Here is a 20,264-nt window from a genome sequence, read left to right on the forward strand (position 1 = left end):
AAATATGCACAAAGGTATTGTGACACTTAAATTTTATGTAATACATGACGGGTGCACACAGAAAGTAACACTGGACATGGCAACTGTAGGACTGATTCAATATGCAATAAAGAACACAAGGCTAAAATACGACCTTCCCTCCCCACCAAAAACAAATAAATGTGGTCCTCAGACAATKTTTTTTTTWWTTTTTTTATCATGATAGTAAACACATTTGAGCACTTTTACTTGAAGCAGACTTAGCTAATACAGTTCATGATTTCTACCCATGCAAATTTGCTCATCAAGCGAAACACAAAAGATTAAAATAAAGGAATAAAGACGTGAGTAAGGCTATTTGCAAAGGCTGGAGATGGGCTGGGCAGGAGATATAACAGTAAATGAAGACATCTGAATCTAGTGTGTACCCCTGGAAATGACATTCTCGCCCATGACTTCACCTGCTAAACTCTGCAACCAATCAATGTAGACCTCAGATAGCAGGACATCCAATCGGGTAACATTCAAACAGCCTTACATCCTATCAGATCGCATCTAAAACAGTACAGGGTACAATCATCTTACAGATACCAGTATAAAGGACTACTATTATCCCTGAGGAATGAAGCAACTATCAAAATGGGCCACTCAATCACGCAGGCGCGCACACACTCACTAATGGTCAAGTTCTCTRGTCCCACGGAGCTCCATATTACATGACTGATCCCTGAGAGAGTTCAAGGATGTCAGGATAATCACAACTCAAAGTCCCCCCTCCCTGCCTACATCCTGTTTCTTGCAGTTTGGTTTAGGTCCATAAAGTTAACTGTTGAGAGACGGAGTAACGTGGCAACACATGACTGCTGGCACCGATTGACTGATGACAGCATTCCTGTGGCCATCTCTCTGATGAGTTATCGTATGAGCAAAGGCGGACTGAGCGTGTGCAGACTTGGTCTTCTGGTTGGGATAACCATATCAGAAAAGAGGGTTTGGGCTTTTTTGGTACCCTGTTTTCTCTGCTATTCTATCAGTTGAAATACATATGATTCGTCTCTGATGTCACATCACGGTTTTGTGCGACATAAGTTTCCCCTGGCACCCTGTCCATGGATACCATCTCGTTGCCTATGACTGGCTGTAGGAGTTGTTCTGGTTCCCATTAGAGCTCTGGTCATTCTCACTGGTACACAAACAAACAGGAAACAGTTAGTTGAGGCAGGAAGTGGATGTGTCATGTAAACAGCCAATAACTGCGACATTGAGGTGAGATTAGGAAAGATCTCAGTACCTGTTGGGAGGAGGCTTGGGTTTAGGCATCTTGTTGATCACAGCAGCCATCTCCTTCCTTTCATCAAAGTTCTTCCACTGGTCATAAAGCTTTAGGATGACTCGGATTATCTCCAGAATCTGAGCAGGGAATAAACGTCACCGCACAGTACTCTATTATCCCTAAGGCAACTGGATCTATATACATACAATCAGCTTTCCCCTCTGATTGAGAAATATGTAATTTGTATGGTGTTGCCTTACCTTCTCCATGTCTACAGAGAGCTCAGCGAACCATTGCCTGGCGTCCTTCTGCTGCACCACACAGGCAACATGCAGACAGGCTGTGGATGCAGGAGGAAGACATTTAGTGTAACACCTCAACTATATTWTATTGAGCTGAATATCTAGCAGTAGTAAAGGTGAGGGGTCTGATGGGGAGTCTTACCTAGAGCAATCATGAAGGGAGGGTAGAGTAGACAGAGGTCTGTCCTATACGTGTCATTCACTATTCTCCTTTAGAACGAAGAAAGGGGAAACCATGAGTGTTCCAACAGTTCATATCAAATCAATACATGCTCCCACAAAGAATAACTCATACCAGGCCAACGGCAGTAGCATGTCCTCCTGCCCCATGTCCTGCACATACTGCAGCAAGGGTCTGTAGGGGTGGTACACTATCAAACAGCAGTCCTGGAACACACAAGATCAGTTAATCCATCCATCCATCCATCCATCCATCCATCCATCCAACAAATGGATGACATGATCCATCATGGAGTGTATTGTGAGAGACAAAGCATTCTATACTCACCATGAGCTCAAGTAGGTAGAACTCACATTCTAATATCTGTCATGAGGAAAGCAGATGAAGTTTAGTAAATATATCAGTTTCATAGTCACAATTTAGAACCCTCCTTCTCTCTATTGGCCTCTATAGTTTTGAAAAACAGTATCTGGTACTAGCAGCATCCTGCTAACTGAATCTCTACCGTGTGAATCACCATCATCTCCTCGCTCACTCCACACCAAATCAATAATAGTCTACACAGCTTTTGAACAGGCAAGGTGTTAGGACAGCTCCAACGGGCTCCTGGTAACTCTGTGGAGACGTAGATAAATTACCGGCGCTGCCACCGGTGTTGCCTTACCTTCTCCACTTAGCACCGCAGGGAGAAATGCGCCCCGGCGAGAACACACGCCACCAACCAGTCAAAAAAAACTCCCGCGGCGATGGGAGTTTCACCATAGGCATGTGACTGCTAGTGGAATGTGGCATCAACATACTGATACCTAACTACAACACACACCGTAATGGACTCATAGTGGTGGATAAATATTCCACAATATAGTGAGTGTATGTTGCGTAAGAGATTGGTCCCACCACCATGCAACATGATCGTAACATCTAGCTACAACAATGAATGATATCCTATCTAATAACTGTATAATAAATACTACATTATTACACCTAAGAACTGTTTATATAGCACATCCTAATTGAATAGTAAGGTTAGGTAAGACTTACATGGTTCATTCTATAAGGGAACTCCTTTGGGAAGGCATAGGAAAATCTGGTTTTTACTGCACAAAACAAAAAACACTTGTTAGATTTGGAATCACATGAACACAACCCATCAGAATGAATGTAGCCTTTCTACCACAGGACTAGTGTATTTGTCATTTTCAAAATAAGCTAATATCTAAATGGAAACACTTGAGCGTGTCTCCTGACTTACACACGGACGTAGCTGCAGAGATCAGACGAGTGTTTGAAACAACACCAAATTCCTGGAAGAGAGAGAGGCTTTGATGATGCTGTCATAGAGCAGTTAACCCCATCCTACTTAACTGCTCTGTAACATAACCCCATCCCTACTCCCACACAGATTATGTTACAGAGCAGTTAACCCTACTCCCACAGATTATGTTACAGAGCAGTTAACCCCACCCCTACTCCCACAGACTAGGAAATGTGGAACGGAAAGAACGGGAAATCAGGCCATATACCTCCACTTTAGAAGCCAAGAACACACATGTAGGAGCCATGAGCACTGGGTCTATACTCTTCAGGGAGTACCTGCATATTAGGAAGAGGCCATTAGCTTTTATAAAACAGTTCAAWWWWWTTTATTTAACTTTTTTAACTAGGTAAGTCGGTTAAGATCAAATTCTTATTTACAATGACGGCCTACACCGGCCCAACCCGGACGATGCTGGGCCAATTGTGCGCCACCCTATGGGACTCTCAATCACGTCCGGTTGTGATACAGCCTGGATTCGAACCAGGGTGTCTGTAGTGACACCTCTAGCACTGAGATGCAGTATCTTAGACCGCTGCGCCACTCAGGARCCCGATGCTCCACTAATGACATTTAGAATTCCATAAAGAATAGAACATAGTGTTCTTGCCATGAAAACGGCATAAGCACCTGGCATAGAAACGTTTGAAGTAGACGATTGCTGTAGCGATGACCTGCTGACGGAGCTTCAGGTGTTCACCCAGGGCCTGGATGACTAGAACAGAATAAGTCAAACTCAGCGCACATCTAAAGTCAAACATATCAAAAAGCAACCATAAAAGACAATAGATCATTTAGAATATAAAAGATATGTAAACAAGMTCATTATTGCTGGTTATTGAACAGAGACAAGACCTTAGGGTGATAAATGTGATATTGTACCAACGGTAGGCTAATTCTCACATCACAAAAAACTGTTCCCACCACACTGATGTATCATAATAGGTGGAATCAAAGAAATACAGAGTTAAATATAGCCTTCTTTAGATACCATTGGCAAAGAAGATCTGCAGTTTCCAGTACTCCTCCTCATTCATAAACTTCATATCCTTCTGACGCTCCTTCAGCAGGTCCTGTTTGTCCAGGACCCACTGCAAACTAATGACAGAAAGGAGACAATGAATTACACAACGAGYGATCACATACACACAGTATCATAACAACAAAACGCTGCAGATGGGAAATCTGATAGCGGTGCGTCAGAAAGAATCAACACAAAATGCCTTGACGACCAGTGGCTAGACTGTCACAGAGGCACAATAAATAATTAGCTGGCTCAATAAAGAAATCTTAACATTCATTACTAGCTTATTACCCCTTGGAATTGCATTGATAGCTACTGAACATGTTTATCCGCTACACTAATATTGACCTAACATGAGAGTGGGCGAACAMAATAACGTTAGCTAGCTGTTAGCTAGCTAACATTAGCTAGCTACTGTGAAGCGGGCTAAGCTAGCAAGCTTGCCAACTACTTAGTCCTCAAAACAAAGGAGTTTCTTTGCCATGCACAGTCCTTATACATCACGTTTGGCCAGAACACTTACTAATGCGAGCTCTGCCAGAAGTTCCCCGCCATGGCTTAATAGTTGAGGTAGAAAACGCAACTTTAAATTGTGTTCATTTGTCTTGAAAAATTTGTCAAACGAAGACCAAATGGGGGATGTCACTAGGTACCACACCCACAAAGTCAGAAGGCCCGCCTACTCGACCAATCAGATGACTGAGTGAGATGACGCGTATGCCGGTTTATGGTTAATGACCAATCAGACGAGGGAGTGTGATGACGCATGTGTGCCGACGGGCTTGCAGGAGAAWACGAGAGATGCATTTCTTTTATCTAGTGATCCATCAATGATTTGGCTATTTATTAGTCTAAAGCCAACCGTTCTAAATGCAAGTGGTAATCAGATGTCTTCATCAAACTCAGCTTGCAAGTGTATCATGTTTGCCCTTACTCATAGTTACTTGTCAAAATCAAATTGTATTTGTCACATACACATGGTTAGCAGATGTTAATGCGAGTGTAGCGAAATGCTTGTGCGTCTCGTTTCGACCATGCAGTAATATCTAACAAGTAAACTAACAATTTCACAACAACTACCTTATACACACACAAGTGTAAAGGAATGAATAAGAATATGTACATAAAAATATATATGGATGAGAGATGGCCGAACGGCATAGGCGAGATGCAGTAGATAGAGTACAGTATATACATATGAGATGAGTAATGTAGGGTATGTAAACATTATATAAAGTGGCATATTTTAAAGTGWCTAGTGATACATTTATTATATCCAATAGGTTTACTTCAATATCTGCATTGTTTTTAAAATGGCATCTAAAACACATTTTGCATTCCACATTGTGACAAAACAAAGAAATTAAAGGAAAAGGGGAATGGGAAAAAAATGTAATTGCACCACCAACTAACCCTGCACCTATACATCCCACTACTTGGGCCCTAAACGATCCAACACCACGTCGTCGGCCTGGGAGGATGGAACCCCTTCTCTCAAAACTTCCTGTAGATCTTCTGCACTAAAATCTCTCACACCCAAATATTTATCTGCTGCTGCAACTACCACATCTATCTTCTGTGATTTTTGCTCCATCAGTGCAATGCAGTTGATCACCATGGCTATAAATGCAAGAACTCTAACCTTACTGGCTCTCTCTTCAGGCCTACTCACTGGGTGGCTCCCAGTCGACTATCCTCTACTCTCTTCACTGCATCAGCATAGGACACTTTCTGCCCCACTTGAACTCTGGCAATCTCAGCCGGTCTTGGTCTCTCCCAGTGCACTTCAGATCCCCAGTTGCATGGACACCCCCATTGTTGACACACAGTGCTTTCTCTATCCAAACTGTACACTCCCTCGGACTATGCCCTCCTGCACATTTCTCACATCGTGGGATCTCCCTTCTAGTCTGCTGCAACATGTCCGAATCCTTGGGACCTAAAGCACCAAAGCAGGTTCAGAGCATAGGCCCTCACAGAAACGTAAATTTAACCTAACCTTATCAGGAATAAACTCGGTGTCAAAGCTCAATTGCCATTGCCACCGGGTCCACGTCTCACCAAACGGTGGGCGTCAGAAACACTAKAAATATTCCTTTTCATTTGATCCACCTCTACACTCAACGCTATCCCTCTGATCACCACTTTTAAACGGCACCCTGCAAAGCACACCACAGGTTGAGCCCCGAGCCGCGTAATGAAGCACCCACAAAAAAATATAAACAATTCCACTTCTCAAAACTTTCGCAGTTGTAACCATCCCCAATTTGTCCTTTACCCAGCCCGACGCAATGTATGGGTAGGCCAAAAAGCAGGAATCCACTCCGCAGGTAGGCCCACTTCATCCTGGACTGGCTCAAACCCAGAGCACTCACCACTGCAGTCTGACTCCATTTCAATATCATCAAGGTTCTCAACAGAGAATTAAGACCTGTAAATCGCATTACTTGGTTTGTAATGAGCAGACGTAGGCATGTACACATTATTGCCCAAAAAGGTTTATACCATGTATTGTGCTGCTACCATGTTGTTGTCATGTTGTGTTGCCGCCAATGTTATGTTGTTGTTTTAGGTCTCTCTTGTCGTGATGTGTGTTTTGTCCTATTTTTTTWAATCCCAACCCCGTTCCCGCAGGTTGCCTTTTGGTAGGCTGTCATTGTAAATAAGAATTTGTTCTCAACTGACTTGTCTAGTTAAATTTAAAAAATACATCTCAACGAAGGTGTATACTCAGGAAACTAATCTATGATTTTAACAGCGCCATTCTTACGCTTCTTCGTCATTGCACCTCCTCTGTCGATCTCTCTATTTGGTCCTCAAATTTAAACTCAAGACATGCCATTTCGAAAATGAGTATTTTCCTCGCAAACCGAAATACGGGTCTTCACACTTCCTCATTTGATTGGTCGGATAGGTGGGCCTTCTGAGCTGGCATACGCGTCATCACACTCCCTCATCTGATTGGTCGATTAGGCGGGCCTTCTGACTTTGTGGCTGTGGTAACAACTACCAATAGAAAATTGACAGCCAATAGAAAATTGTCAGCTAATCAATTTGCAGTGGCATCACTCAATGCTGTTCTGACGGTGACTGGGCGTGCTATGCCTGTGTTCCGCGAAGAGGTTGCGGGGTAGTAAATAGTGGGGAAAGGCACATCTCCTGTCGTCTATGAAATTAGCTAGTAGAGATAATATTGTTAGTGAACCGAAGTATCCTAACAATGGAAATATATTATATTTCTATGAGCCTAAGAGATAGTTAAAGGAMGCAACATTGTGTTTGTCCCATATGGAAAACAACTTTCACAGMAGTGCACTTGGCACCTTAGAACCCGTATGACCTTAGAAGTGACGTCAAAAAATGTTGTCCCATTAGTGAAGAAGGTGAAGAGGGGGTGGAAAAGTGAGGCGGGCTAATTTCGCAGTTCATTCACCCCATCCACTAATGGTCCACTAATTTAGGAGAGTAGGCTAGTCTAGATTATTAKTGTCTGTAAAAAAATGTTTTAACCCAGTGTAATAAAATACATTGTATAAATAATTAATACTCATTCAACCCTTTATTTTTATCTACTAACGAAGTCTGTGATTAGTTTCCAGCGGTGAGTTAAGGTGAAAACACTTAAAGGCAATCATCATGAGTCKCAGCCCAGAAAKGATGTATTCTTACTGCCGCCACTTCGAGGGCCCCCTCGCCGCCTCCTCTTCCTACCAGGTGCGGATCTCGAGCCCCTCGCCAACACGCAAGGATTTCTGTCACCGCTCTGCCAGCTACAGCCGCAGTGGGGGAAGCATAGGGAGGAGGAACATCTCCAGCTTCCGCAAATCCCGCATGACCAAGTAATACAACTGGACTTCTCCTGAAGTTTTATTCTCTGTGGATATGACCATTTTTGTAAAATTGTATTTAACCTTTTTTTAACTATTAAGGCATTCTAGGCCACAGTTTTGCTTTTCATTTCATATCTGTTTTTTATTTCACTGGAATAGTGCCCCATTTATAATTGTAGGCATAGCATAATAATCACTGTTTACAAAATAACAATTTATTCAGATGGGACACTCATTTCTCTTGATAAGATATTTTTCACTTTGAGTATTAGACCTATTCCTATGCTTTCATTACATGAACAGATTAAAAGTGTTACAAAGTTAAATGTAGTGGATGGTTGATGGCTGGCCTTGTCCCCTCCTGTCCTGGCCATAGCAGTGTGAGTATGGGGGCCCTGTGCTTTGGCATGGGGCTGGGGCCCAGCCTGGATCTGGATGTAGCTGCAGCGGARAACCAGGAATTCATGAGCACATGCACCGGTGAGAGGCAGGAGATGGTGGCCCTCAACGACCGCCTGGCTATCTACATTGAGAAGGCAAGACCACACCTCATCTCACACACTAATGTTCTCCTCCTCTCTCTCAAACTGTCTGCGTCGAGCTTTCCTCTCTAACTTCTGTCTATCACACACCCTGTACCTCTTCACAGTCATGCCAGCCTGTCTTTCTCTGTGCTGTCTCTCACTCACAAACCCATGATCCATCCCAGGTGCGTACTCTGGAGGGGCAGAACAAGCTGCTGGAGGCTGAGATTGATGTTCTGCAGAACCGCTATGTGAAGCCGTCTGGGCTGAGACAGCTCTACAAGGGCCAGCTGAGAGAGCTCCACAGGATCGCTGAGCAGATGAGTGTAGATTTATGACCACCAATATGGCCCACCTAGTATAGCCTAYGCATGATATTTACTCTTACAACTGGGATGGGAGTCACAGGTATTGGGTTTGACTGTGTTTCCCCCACTCTAAGGACCTGGCTAGCAGACAAGGGGGCCATGGCAGGACAGGTGGAGGTGCTCAAGGTCAAATATGAGGAGGCTCTGGAGGCCAGGAAGAAGCCCGAGTTGGAGATCGAAGCCTTCCGCCCCGTGAGTCAAACACCGATGCAGACATAACCATTAAACAATATCTACATGACAAACTCAAATTGTACACACACAGAATCACCTACTTCATTTACCAGGCTTTCATGAAATCATTTTCTATCTTCCCAGTTATTCTTGTGTACACACTCAAAAATAACTTGATCCCCTAACCTTGCTGTCTGGCAGGATGTGGATAGAGCTACCTCGGCCCGTATCGGCTTGGAGAAACAGCTGCAGAACCTAGATGTGGCCTTCCCTACCAGAGTTCACAAAGAGGTAACATTTCTGTGTCTATATCTATATTTATATCTGTTCATAATGAGGAAGGTAGGTGTGTCTATCTGTATTCACACTGTGTAAGTGTCTTTAACTGCCTTGAGTCACAAAGGGGCAACATACCTCTGTCTATCTATTTTCACATTGAGTTAGTAACTGTCTGTCCACAAAGGTGGACTGTCCACATATACCTGTGTCTATTAGCAGCATCTGTTTAGAGGCAATTCCATAGTAACAGAATTATGCAGAGACTCTGATTTTTCCATTTAAAATGTATGCCAACCAAAAACCATTGATTTCAATGTTGAACAAGTAATACAACTCTGAACAATTTACACAGTAAAAAATAAAATTCCTGGAAAAATTGTGCAGATGCAAAGTTTGGTAACAATAACAGTAAAATCTCCCTCAGTTTAATTCTGCTGTCAAACTTTATCTGCAGTTCTTCCTGTAAATGTGCTTTTGTACAAAATTCAGTGGGAATTGATAAAAGTAGTCCTTGTGCATAGAGTTTTATGGTTTCTTAAACTTTGAAATCAATGGTTTTTGTTTGGTATATATTTTAAAGGGAAARATCTGAGTCTCTGCATAATTCTGTTACCATGGAACTGCCCTTAGTGTGGCTTCTGGTCATCACAGGCATGCATTTGGTTTACACAACTGCTGTAATGACCTGCTAATTACTTTTTATGACAGGTTATGATTTACAAGGGGAGTGTGGAGAGTGTGGATTGGCAGACTGATGGGCAACCATTGTGACTTACTGTGAAAACTGCATGGGAGGCTTACACAGAAAGGAATGAAAGCAAATTCATAGAAGGAACGAGTAGGCTCCATTTTGTTTGCCCCTCTCAGGAAATCGAGTAGCTGATGCAGCAGATGTACAAGACAGTTGCCAAGGTAGACATGACCTTTGCCCTCCCTGACCTCTCCTCCGCCCTCAAACAAATCCAGTCGCAGTATGACAGCATTGCTGTTAGAAACCTACAGGTACCAATTACACATTGTTAATTATATACTGTATAACATGTAATTACACATTATTACATATATAATGTATTACATATGTAACTTTACATATTACATATATACTGTATCACATATGTAACTACATATATTATTACATAGAAAACGGAATCCATTTTGTTTCTGTTGTTCCTCAGGAGATTGAYGCTTGGTACAAGTCAAAGTTTCAGRACATGAACAATGTGACGACCAAACGTGCTCCAAGAGTTCAAAGTGTGAGAGAGGAAGTCTGAGGTTACAAGAAAGATGTAAGTGCAAACTTATTTTCTTATCATCATTGATACTGTTATTGACACCGCCGGTCAACAGAATAAAAACATGGGTGTGCTTCTGTGTGTGTGTGTAGATCCTAAACCTAGAGCGTGAGTTGAGTCCATGAAGACGAGGAATGAGTCACTGGAGAATCAGATTTGTGATGCTGTGGGGAGACGCATGAAAGAAGAGACACATCTGGTGAGTAGTGTTACTCCCACAACACATCTTTACTGTAGAAAGAAGCACGGCAGGTCAGGGCTCTTTTAAAAGTGGGCAACAAGTGAGTTCTTTAAAATGGACTCTAACAGCCGCTTAGAGTTGGATCCCTATGACCTATACGCTTGTGTGTTTCCCACAGTAGCGTATTGAGGGGCTGATGCTGGAGCTGAAGGTGATGGAGAAGATAGCTCTGCTGCTGAGGGAGTACCAGGAGCTGCTCAACGTCAAGATGGCCCTGGAGATTGAGATCACCACCTACAGGTGACATCACACCTTCCCCAATAGTCTAAACAGGCTTCTGCTCTTCTCGCGTCTTATCTCCTTCTTGAATAGACAGAAGTGGACAGGTGAAAGCAAATTGACAGTAGGAATCTCCTGGGTTTGTCAGATCTGTGGAGGAGATTAAACAGAGAAGACAAGGAAAGGCAGCAACACAAGTCTTTTGATATGGTTATTCTTTTGATATGTTAGTAAGTGTACGTGTGTTTTGTCATTGCTTCTCTGTGGTTGTGTATTTGTCAGGGCGCTGATCAAGGGCAGGACACCAGTCTCAGTACCATGGTACAGAGCATGTCTCTGGGTGGAGGAAGAGGAGGCATGGCCATCAGTGCTAGCATGAGTGCTTGCTCCGCCTCTGCCTCCGTTAGCGCCTCTGGGAATGGGTATGGTGCTGGGCTGGGCAGAGTCCCCAGTAATGGACATAACGGAAACACCAAAGAGGCCCCTGACAGGGCAGTGGAGGTGAAATCAACAGAGAGCTATGAGGAACAGTCAGTGGAGATGACTGAGCGTCAGACTCATCAGGTAGAGCAAGCCTGTGTCAATAACTCAATCATAACCTATGATCTATCGATAAAATATGAAATACCGATAATCTGTTTTGTCATCTGAAAATATGCTAATTGTGTACATTTTTGTATATTTGTGTCACCCAGTATCATTTACAACACTCTTGTCCTGGCATTTTTAATCTCAGAACAGTTAACACAAAAGACACGTATGAGTGACAAACAGGAAAGCACCATCACCATCTCCGGACCTGCTGACGACACAGACGAGGATTAGAATGTTAGACCAATACCCTTTAGACCTAAGCCCTTTAGACCTAAGCCCTTCCACCCACAAATGTATCCTACACCAACCCCCTAGCATAATGGTCTTCAGGATCAGGATGCCTATGGTCCTCTGTGTGTCTCTGGCTGCACTAAACTCTGAGCCTCACACTTCCTTTCTGTTAGCCTTTAACTCCCTGTGTCTTAGAACCATCTCTCTCTATAAGCAACAAATAAAAAACACCAAAGCAATTACCATATTTTCTCTTGATGTGGTCATTTCAGAGTATACCTGCATTTGGGTTGTTCTGTTACGTAATAAGTCAATTAACTCTATGTACTAATGCATGCCATTTATTCCATGTAACTAGAGGGTTTTTGAGAGGATACGAACTAAAAAGAAATGCAGAACAAGTTTGATGTCAGTTTCACTTCCATATCTTTACTCTTGGTGTTGAACAATTACATAGCAGCACAGTCTTTCCAGTTGAGATCTGTTCATAGTAGTGCAGATACTCAGATATGCTAAATTGATCTACAATAATAACTGGTAATGTAAACACTTATTACATGGGAAAAGTACAAAACAAATACATTTACAGGATTAAGGTTGGGTAAGAAGGGGGATTAAAATGTTTACCTTATTTAGCATATGCTCCCTTCACATTGACTGAAATCAATCACATTTTTCAGACTCATAGAAAAGTAGCAATAATTCAGTATTAAATGCTGTATACCGTATAAAATGATTTGGCACCTGATAAAAAGGCTACAAAATGGGACTGGGTTCAGGAAGTGTGGTCCATCTTCAGGAGATTAATGGATTTTTCAATAGACTTAAATTGCATAGTGTGTGTGTTTTATAACGATTTAGGCTCCTCTCCTACTCCTCCAGCGAGGCGGTACACTGCCAGGCTAACTTCATGTGCCAGGGCATCGGCACTCTCCTGAAACACACAAACACATTACCATCACCACCATCATCCCCATCAGACAGTGAGAGACAGAAAAAGAAAGTGCAAAGAAAGTTAAAGGCATAGTGAGTGAACATGGAAGGTGAATTGAGTGGCTCACTATCACTCCATGTCTCAGCCTCTCAGTCCCACCTGTGTGTCTGCCTCAGCGTACACTCGGACCACATCCTCTGTGCCAGAGGGACGGACAAAGGAGCGTGCCTGTCTGTACTTCTTCACCAGGCTGTCTATGGCCTCCTGCAGACCTGCTGGACTCACTGTTCTCCTCTCTGCATCTGTAGTGTCAATCACCCGCCGGTCTGCCACCTATAGGCCGTACAACAACTGCAACTGAGGCACTGGGATGAACTGTGTTAAAACGTATGTACTAGTTTCCTTTAATATACAGTAATTTATAGTAACATACGATGCAACTCCCTGAGTGCACATACGCAAACCTTGACTTTGAGCTGTCTGTTGGGCAGGTCTGTGTAGATTGCGTCCCATTGTTGTACTGTCATCCCTCTGATGGCTAACACAGCCTCAATSAGCAGCATGTCAGAAATAGCATCTCCTACAGTCTACAGAGAGAGGGTGAGAAAAAAACGTAAGTAATGCAAACAGGATTTGACCCTTCWTTGCAATGACCGTGTGTAGTCCCTGAATTGCTAAAATGGTTGACTGTGGGTGATTCGCAATATGCATATTACCGTGCTGCACACTCATGTGCCGAGTGCATTCTCAGAGGACATTCTCTTGAGTATGTTCTTGTGAGGACGAGTGTGGAGAATACATAAAACATTACATTTGAGAAGCACTCGCACATCCCCTACCATATTACCTCACACTGCCCCTCTCCCCCATTCACTGAACCTTCTTCCAGCCAGGACAATGGCAACAATAGATGAAACAAGATATACACAAAGCAAACGTTTTACTTCATAACTTTCAGCTAGCTATATGTCAACAGCAATAATCTAGCTAACTAGATAGTTTATTCGCGTGAAAAATGTCAGCAGTCAGACGCCTACAGCGGGTGGTCCCTAAAACACCGTGTGCTGAACGATCGGTAGACAAACGCTAGATCCACATTCGGTATGATGTGTGCAAGCCTTAAGAACTGAAATTTCAGCCTGTTTTGGTGGGATGGAGTTTTGGCCTGCCTGGTGACATCACCAGAAAACTTGTGAATAGACCAATAATAAAGGCAATTCCAAACCTCTCTGCCAATAGATGGGTTGGTTGTTTAGCAACAAAACCGATGAGTGCGCAAATATGGGTCAAGACAGGGTTGGCTTAGATTGTTGACAACATGTAAACTATATTTTGCCTCCAATGTTTATTGAATAAATTGCACATGAGAACTTGTCTATGAAATACATTGTTACAGTTGTTGGTTAGCTAGCGACTTAAAAAAAATATTAGCATAGAGGTGACATCAGTCAAAACAAGTCAAGGTATCAAGACAAGATAAAACACTTACGATCCCCACATGGCAGTTTCTTGTCATTGTTGCTAGCTATCTGCTCATCCAGAATCACAACACAAGGACTTCTGTACAATTTAAAAAAAACATTTATTTAACCTTTATTTAACTAGGCAAGTCAGTCAAGAACAAATTCTTATTTACAATGACGGCCTACCGGGGAACAGTGGGTTAACTGCCTTGTTCAGGGGCAGAGCGACAGATTTTTACCTTGTCAGCTCAGGGATTCGATCAAGCAACCTTTCAGTTACAGGCACAACGCTCTAACCACTAGGCTACCTGCCGCCCCATTGAAGCATGCGTATCATTTTCTGTGACGGTCTCAGCTAAGCCGTCTAACAGCTAGTTTTCAGTTTTCCCCTCCCCAATCAAACCACTCCCAGACAGTCCTAGGAAAATTTGTTCTTGAGAATTTAGCTTAGCTAAGAAACTGTTTTGTTTCTTTTTGACCATTTTCATTGAAAACAATCACAGTAAGGTACTTCATTGTTACCCATAAATTATTTGATATTGAGATAAAAATGGCTGCATTGGACCTTTAACATATCAAGATAAAATATTGTAGTCAGACAACATATGAGATGTGAATAGGCAATATTTCATTCTGAAGTCAGTTTATTTTCTCTTGCATCAGCCCAAATAATGTCCACCAGCAGTTGCGTTATTATTTCTTCACGGACTTGCCTAGTTAAATAAAGGTTAAATGCTTAGAAATGTGTACAAGCGGATTACGCATCCAAAAAGTGCCCTCTGTGCTTTTATTTGGACTCCAACTGATGCATGCTCCAATTTCCGTGCTCGTACCACGGTACTGTAGTATGCATATTGAGAAACACCCTGTGTTGACCTGACAATGTGTGGCCATACCTGGTTGATGAGGTTGACCGTGTTCTGCAGTAGAAGTGCAGCTCTCCTCCTCTCAGCCAAAAAGTGCCCTCTGTGCTTTTATTTGGACTCCAACTGATGCATGCTCCAATTTCCGTGCTCGTACCACGGTACTGTAGTATGCATATTGAGAAACACCCTGTGTTGACCTGACAATGTGTGGCCATACCTGGTTGATGAGGTTGACCGTGTTCTGCAGTAGAAGTGCAGCTCTCCTCCTCTCAGCGTTGGTGTTGGAGTCCTGGGCTAGCTTCTGAATCTTTTCCTCTGCTGCTTTACTGAACAGAACCTGAGACAGGACCACAACATAACCATAGTCAGACGGGCAGCCATTGATTGCGTGCTTTCAGTGTGAGTGTGTATTTGTATGTTGCTTACTCACAGTCCCGTGGCCGTTAGCCTCAAAGTAAACACCAATGTCAAACTCCTGAGCTGCATGGTGAAGGTGTTTCACTCCTGTCTTGGTACACCTCACTATTACCTGGGAAGAGGGAGGAGAGGTCAGCACTGATCGCATGTGTGTGTTGGAAAGACTGAGGAGTGTGTGTGTCCACACCTTCATGGTATCTTCCAGGTATTGTGTAGAGCTGCCGTTAGCGTACGCTGTCTGCACCACGGCTATCTGCAGGTCAAGACCAGCCTGCACAAACCAAACACACACAGGGGGAACACAGGTTAGTGTGTGCTCACTTCTGAATGAGGATGGTACTGAGTCAGTGTGTGTTACGTAGGGGCGTGTTTAAGCATCATTCATCTTGGTTAACCCAGAACTAAAGTCTTGCGTAATTGGTCAGCTGCTCGATTAAGTTCTGAGTCCATACATGTTAAGAGAAGCAATGAAGAAATGCTAGAACGAGGAGCAGAACCGGAACGAGTAGCTCCACCCTCTGTCTTCACAAGCTATGGGCCGAATGTCACCTCCCCTTCCGAATTTCAAAAGATGCTATACACCTGCGAAATCGTGATTTGTGCAAATAACCAGTGATGAAAACCCCAAGCCCCGGAACTATTGCTACTCGTTAGCTAACAGTGCTTGTAGTATAGAGACAGATCGAAGGTACCACTTATGTTTACTGCAGTCTGCCCACCAGAGATTAAAGCATCCGAGGTAAGTATAGCGAGTGTGTGTGTGCATATACTTGTGTGAGCAGTTCTTTGAGGTAGGTGCTGATGAGAGTGGCAATCTTGTCTCCATCTAGCAGATGGAATCTCCCTGCAGAGCCGCTGTAGTAATAAACTATACGATCAGCATCGCCATCATAGGAACAGCAACGCTCCCCAGCAGTCATCTCCACCCCTAGAGAGAGAGAGGAAAAAAGAGAGAAGAAGGGTCAGAGCCATCCACTTCAGGAGTCTGGCTGTAGCCTACAGTATTTATTAAATGTAACTCATTGAGATGTCTTCCCTCTGGTTGCCAAACATGGAAACTATAATATAACAATCCTGACTGTCCTGTGTTTCATAATGAGATATAGCAGGTTTGTTTATCAGTCACCTGTAGTCTGAGAGACACACCCATGAGTCAAAGTTCGGTTTCGACCTCACTGTACATTAAGACAACCAAGAGGTGAGCCCTACCTCAATAACAGTGGTCCCGTGTAGCTCAGTTGGTACAGCATGGAGCTTGCAATGCCAGGGTTGTGGGTTCAATTCCCACGGGGGACAGTATGGGGAAAAAGTATGAAATTGTATGCACTTGCTACTCTGGATAAGAGCGTCTGCTAAATGACTAACGTAAATAATCTTAAGTAGCTTCCTCTCCTTGTTTCTTTTTCTTTCCCTATACAGATCTGAAATGTAAAATGACAGTTGCAAGTGGATATTCTCCATATAGCTTCCACTTGACTTACCCCATCTCTTCACAGCAATACAGATGCAGTGCAAATAAAATACAGAAAACTGGGCGAGGATGCTATTTGTGGTCTATTGAGATGCACACATGGAAAGAAAAGAGACAAGGAGAGGTCTACTGAACTGCAGTCGCACCTTTGGGAGCTCTCTGCTGTACTTTGACGTAGTCGGCTCCACACAGGTGGTTGAGTTTTCCGCTGGAGCCGTCGTTGAAGAGGGACAGCTGCAGCTCATTCTTCAGGTAGGTCTCCATCTCACACACCTTCAGAGCCCCGATACCATTAGCGCCGTCCACCAGCAGGGCCTTCTGATCATCTGTACGGTTAGGCACCTGGAGAGAGGGGGTAACATTATTTTTCATGAACAATCATTTTTAACTGCTTGAAAATGTGTATACATGATTTATAAAAGAATATACATGCTTATAACTGCTTACAAATGTGTGTACGTGATTATAAATGATTAAATAAAACATTTGTATTCTTAGTCATGCTTATTAAATGGAGGTTACTATAGTGTTACAGACAGACTGAGGTAATGTAGTCTTACATTCTTAGTGAGCTGGATGAAAGCCTGGGAGAGTTTCCGGTAGTAACCTTTGACAGTGGCTTCACCATAGCGACCCTGGGTGTTCTGACAGCATACCATGTAGTGCAGCTGGGGTGTGGTCACCAAGCCATAGTCTGATAGACAGGGAAAGACACCAATCAGTGATTTACAAAAAATAAAAATAACCAACCACACACCAAGGTGTAGTCGAATAAGAATGACAGAAGGATTGACATAATAGACAGCTAAGGAAACCTAAGAGTTAACGCACCTTTACTGTGGCCTCCCAGGGCGTGGACTCCATCCAGTACTGCCTGTGATAGGCTGTCACTACTGGGCCTGAAGTGACACAAACAATTAGATTAAACGTCTAAGGAGATATCGGAGTTGCCTGACGACTCAAACTGAATTCTTCCTCTGCTGTATGTTCGCTACATAGTTCAGTCTGAGAATTCCATCTTTGAAGTTGTTTGTGGTGACGTCAAAATGTTGTACAAAGCAGTCATCAGTGACTGGATCATATCTAACCAATCAGAGTATCAAAGCCAATGACGCCGCTTTACCCACGTGTGTTCTGGCCCAATCCATTGGTTTCTGGGACCAATCAGAATGGTTGCATTAATTTGCATCACCAGGTGCCTCAGGTGGAAAGAGTTTACGTATTTAAGACYAGTCCATTGGTCCTAAAGTTAAATCTCCACCCACCCAGGGCACTGGGTGATGCAAAAGGAACTCACCCCGTTATATTGTTATTCATGGTTATAGTTCAGTTTCTAGAGAATGCTAACACCCCAGTACCTGGTGTCTTTTCCCACGAACACGCTGGCCTCTTGGGCCATGCTGATGGCCTCTCTCTCTATGACGTCTTTCAGAGCAGTGAGGAGCTCCTCCTGCTCCGCGTTGGCCAGCTGGGTGGCATAGACCTCCCACGCAGGGGTCACCATCTCCCCCATGGGGTCCACCAGCTTCACCCCGTTATCCTCCTGGAGAGGGGGTGATATAGTGGAGAGGAAGGGAGAGGTGGAGGGACGGAAAGAAGGGGTATGATGAGAGGAATAGGAAGGGGTCGTTGTAGTATATTGGATAGTAAGGGTGAGGTAAATGGAGGGGGAGAGAGAGAGATAAAGATGGATATTGTGTAAGTCAGAAAAGCAATAGTTTACCTGAAACCAAATCAATACTAGACAACCTTCCTCTAATAATATCTGAAAATCGGCCCTGAGAGCACACCAGAATAGAACACCAGAGACTATCAGTTAAAGAGAGACTGAAGCCACACAGACACAGTGAATGATTAATAGGCTACTGAATGCACTTCATGTTTAGTTCACCTCAGGGTTGTGTGACGCAGTGACCATGACTCCGATGGTGGCCTTAGTCTTCTTGGAGCGGAGTGTGGCCAGTAAACCCATTCGGAACATGACATGGTCTAACTGCTTAGAGTTGGTGCGGAACCCAGCAGTACCATACTGTAGGACCAACCCTACAGGTTTAGGGTGGATAGCAGATTTCTGGGATACTTCCTCAAACTGGGCCATTCCTGAAACACATAACAGGGAAACAAAGGGGATGTCCTGATAGTCTGAAGTTGGTTCCTCTCTTCGGCTCCTCTCCTTCATAACATGTAGTTTATAGTCTTCAAGGGGCTAAACATGTTAGGAACCCCAAAGAATCATCATGATCTGATATTCATTCAGAACACCTTACAATAATAACGACGACAGCCATACACCTTTGTAAACACTATTACAATATTTGATCTGTCAATTAMATTTTTTATTTCACCTTTATTTAACCAGGTAGGCAAGTTGAGAACAAGTTCTCATTTACAACTGCGACCTGGCCAAGATAAAGCAAAGCAGTTCGACACATAAYAACACAGAGTTAACGTTACACATGGAGTAAAACAAACATACTGTCAATAATACAATGAGGTGACTGAGAAAACATGTTCATCATGCATTCGTCGTTAATCCTCCATAAACCTAGGCCCTACTAGGACATACTTTACGGGGCAAAGGTGTAACGTTATCTGTGCTGAACATTGATGTCAACCAGCTAGCTACTGCAGAAACATGATTGAGCTCCTCTGACAGACTGATATGGAACATACGTGCAGCGTAATTGACTTGTTAAACGATCAATAGAATACAGGCTATTCATTTCGAAATACTTACTAAACTGATTTTTTTTAAATCTTTCACTTACTTGCTGTTGTTGAAGAAGAAGCTACCAAGGAAGTGGAGTGAATGGAAAGCTTCCTGATTCTCCTGGCGACGTGGCTGCGGTTCAGGGTACGTCACGTGACCACGCCCTTCAAATGTGGTGCGCTGCTACTTGGCACGAACCCAATAATCTGAGCACATGAACTGGGCGGATTACACGTTCTGTTTTGATGCATTTATTCAGTGGCCACCGTTTTAGACGACGATTTCCAACAAGAACAATTAGTGGAACAATTAGTGGGTTTGTTTTTCCAATGTTTTTTTCCCACCCAAGACAAATAAATGCTGTATGTATAAAATGTACTGAACACACGTAATAAAATGCCTAGAATAAATGTGTCTTTAATAAAATGCAGTTATTGTCTATTATATGATCTTGCTCTGTATAGCCTTTGCAACAAACGGCAGATAACGCTACGTTATTTATAAGGGGTCTAGGCAATACAATTATGGTAATTATATGGCTTTATAGGCTACAGTGTGCGGCAAAATGTCAACGACC

General features: G+C 43.2%; 2 protein-coding genes and 1 pseudogene across 6 annotated transcripts; 1 reads left to right on the plus strand and 2 right to left on the minus strand.

Moving 5' to 3' along the window:
• Positions 1–992: 992 nt before the first annotated feature.
• On the minus strand, positions 993–6,971 carry ccnc (cyclin C). Of its 3 annotated transcripts, none has more exons than XM_024000360.2 (12): positions 6,580–6,971; positions 4,042–4,148; positions 3,681–3,765; positions 3,259–3,328; positions 2,988–3,039; positions 2,777–2,832; positions 2,063–2,098; positions 1,850–1,941; positions 1,697–1,764; positions 1,513–1,592; positions 1,271–1,389; positions 993–1,162 (listed from the first exon to the last, which is right to left on the minus strand). In XM_024000360.2, exons 2-12 carry the CDS (start codon positions 4,094–4,096, stop codon positions 1,108–1,110), a joined length of 768 nt encoding a protein of 255 aa, XP_023856128.1. In that variant the 5' UTR covers positions 4,097–4,148; positions 6,580–6,971; the 3' UTR covers positions 993–1,107. The 3 variants fall into 3 exon arrangements, with proteins under 3 accessions (XP_023856128.1, XP_023856127.1, XP_023856126.1); XM_024000359.3 differs by having other exon boundaries at positions 6,845–6,935; XM_024000358.2 differs by lacking the exon at positions 6,580–6,971 and adding an exon at positions 4,598–4,729.
• Positions 6,972–7,435: 464 nt separating this feature from the next.
• LOC111972663 (desmin-like) lies at positions 7,436–11,026 on the plus strand (annotated as a pseudogene).
• Positions 11,027–12,235: 1,209 nt separating this feature from the next.
• Positions 12,236–19,904, minus strand: pgm3 (phosphoglucomutase 3). 3 transcript variants are annotated; one of them, XM_023999686.2, is made up of 13 exons: positions 19,746–19,885; positions 18,869–19,077; positions 18,336–18,520; positions 17,809–17,876; positions 17,538–17,671; positions 17,124–17,319; positions 16,277–16,434; positions 15,694–15,777; positions 15,520–15,618; positions 15,307–15,426; positions 13,225–13,347; positions 12,920–13,093; positions 12,236–12,760 (listed from the first exon to the last, which is right to left on the minus strand). In XM_023999686.2, exons 2-13 carry the CDS (start codon positions 19,073–19,075, stop codon positions 12,674–12,676), a joined length of 1,635 nt encoding a protein of 544 aa, XP_023855454.1. In that variant the 5' UTR covers positions 19,076–19,077; positions 19,746–19,885; the 3' UTR covers positions 12,236–12,673. The 3 variants fall into 3 exon arrangements, 1 of the variants encoding a protein (XP_023855454.1); XR_011480882.1 differs by lacking the exons at positions 12,236–12,760; positions 12,920–13,093 and having other exon boundaries at positions 13,259–13,347; positions 15,120–15,426; positions 19,746–19,904; XR_011480883.1 differs by lacking the exons at positions 12,236–12,760; positions 12,920–13,093 and having other exon boundaries at positions 13,259–13,347; positions 15,120–15,426; positions 18,869–19,111; positions 19,746–19,904.
• Between the last annotated feature and the right edge of the window lie 360 nt (positions 19,905–20,264).

Source organism: Salvelinus sp. IW2-2015, linkage group LG14 (assembly GCF_002910315.2).
Source record: "Salvelinus sp. IW2-2015 linkage group LG14, ASM291031v2, whole genome shotgun sequence".
NCBI classification, from domain to species: domain Eukaryota; kingdom Metazoa; phylum Chordata; class Actinopteri; order Salmoniformes; family Salmonidae; genus Salvelinus; species Salvelinus sp. IW2-2015.

What these genes read in the sequence shown, in the direction of transcription:
- ccnc (XM_024000358.2), bottom strand. Translation starts at nt 4,629, where the DNA reads ATGGCGGGGAACTTCTGGCAGAGCTCGCATTA. An exon ending in TCCCTTCATGATTGCTCTAG is followed by an intron (nt 1,593 to 1,696) that starts GTAAGACTCCCC and finishes CTGCATCCACAG; the next exon opens with CCTGTCTGCATGTTGCCTGT. An exon ending in TCTCTGTAGACATGGAGAAG is followed by an intron (nt 1,390 to 1,512) that starts GTAAGGCAACAC and finishes TTCCCTGCTCAG; the next exon opens with ATTCTGGAGATAATCCGAGT.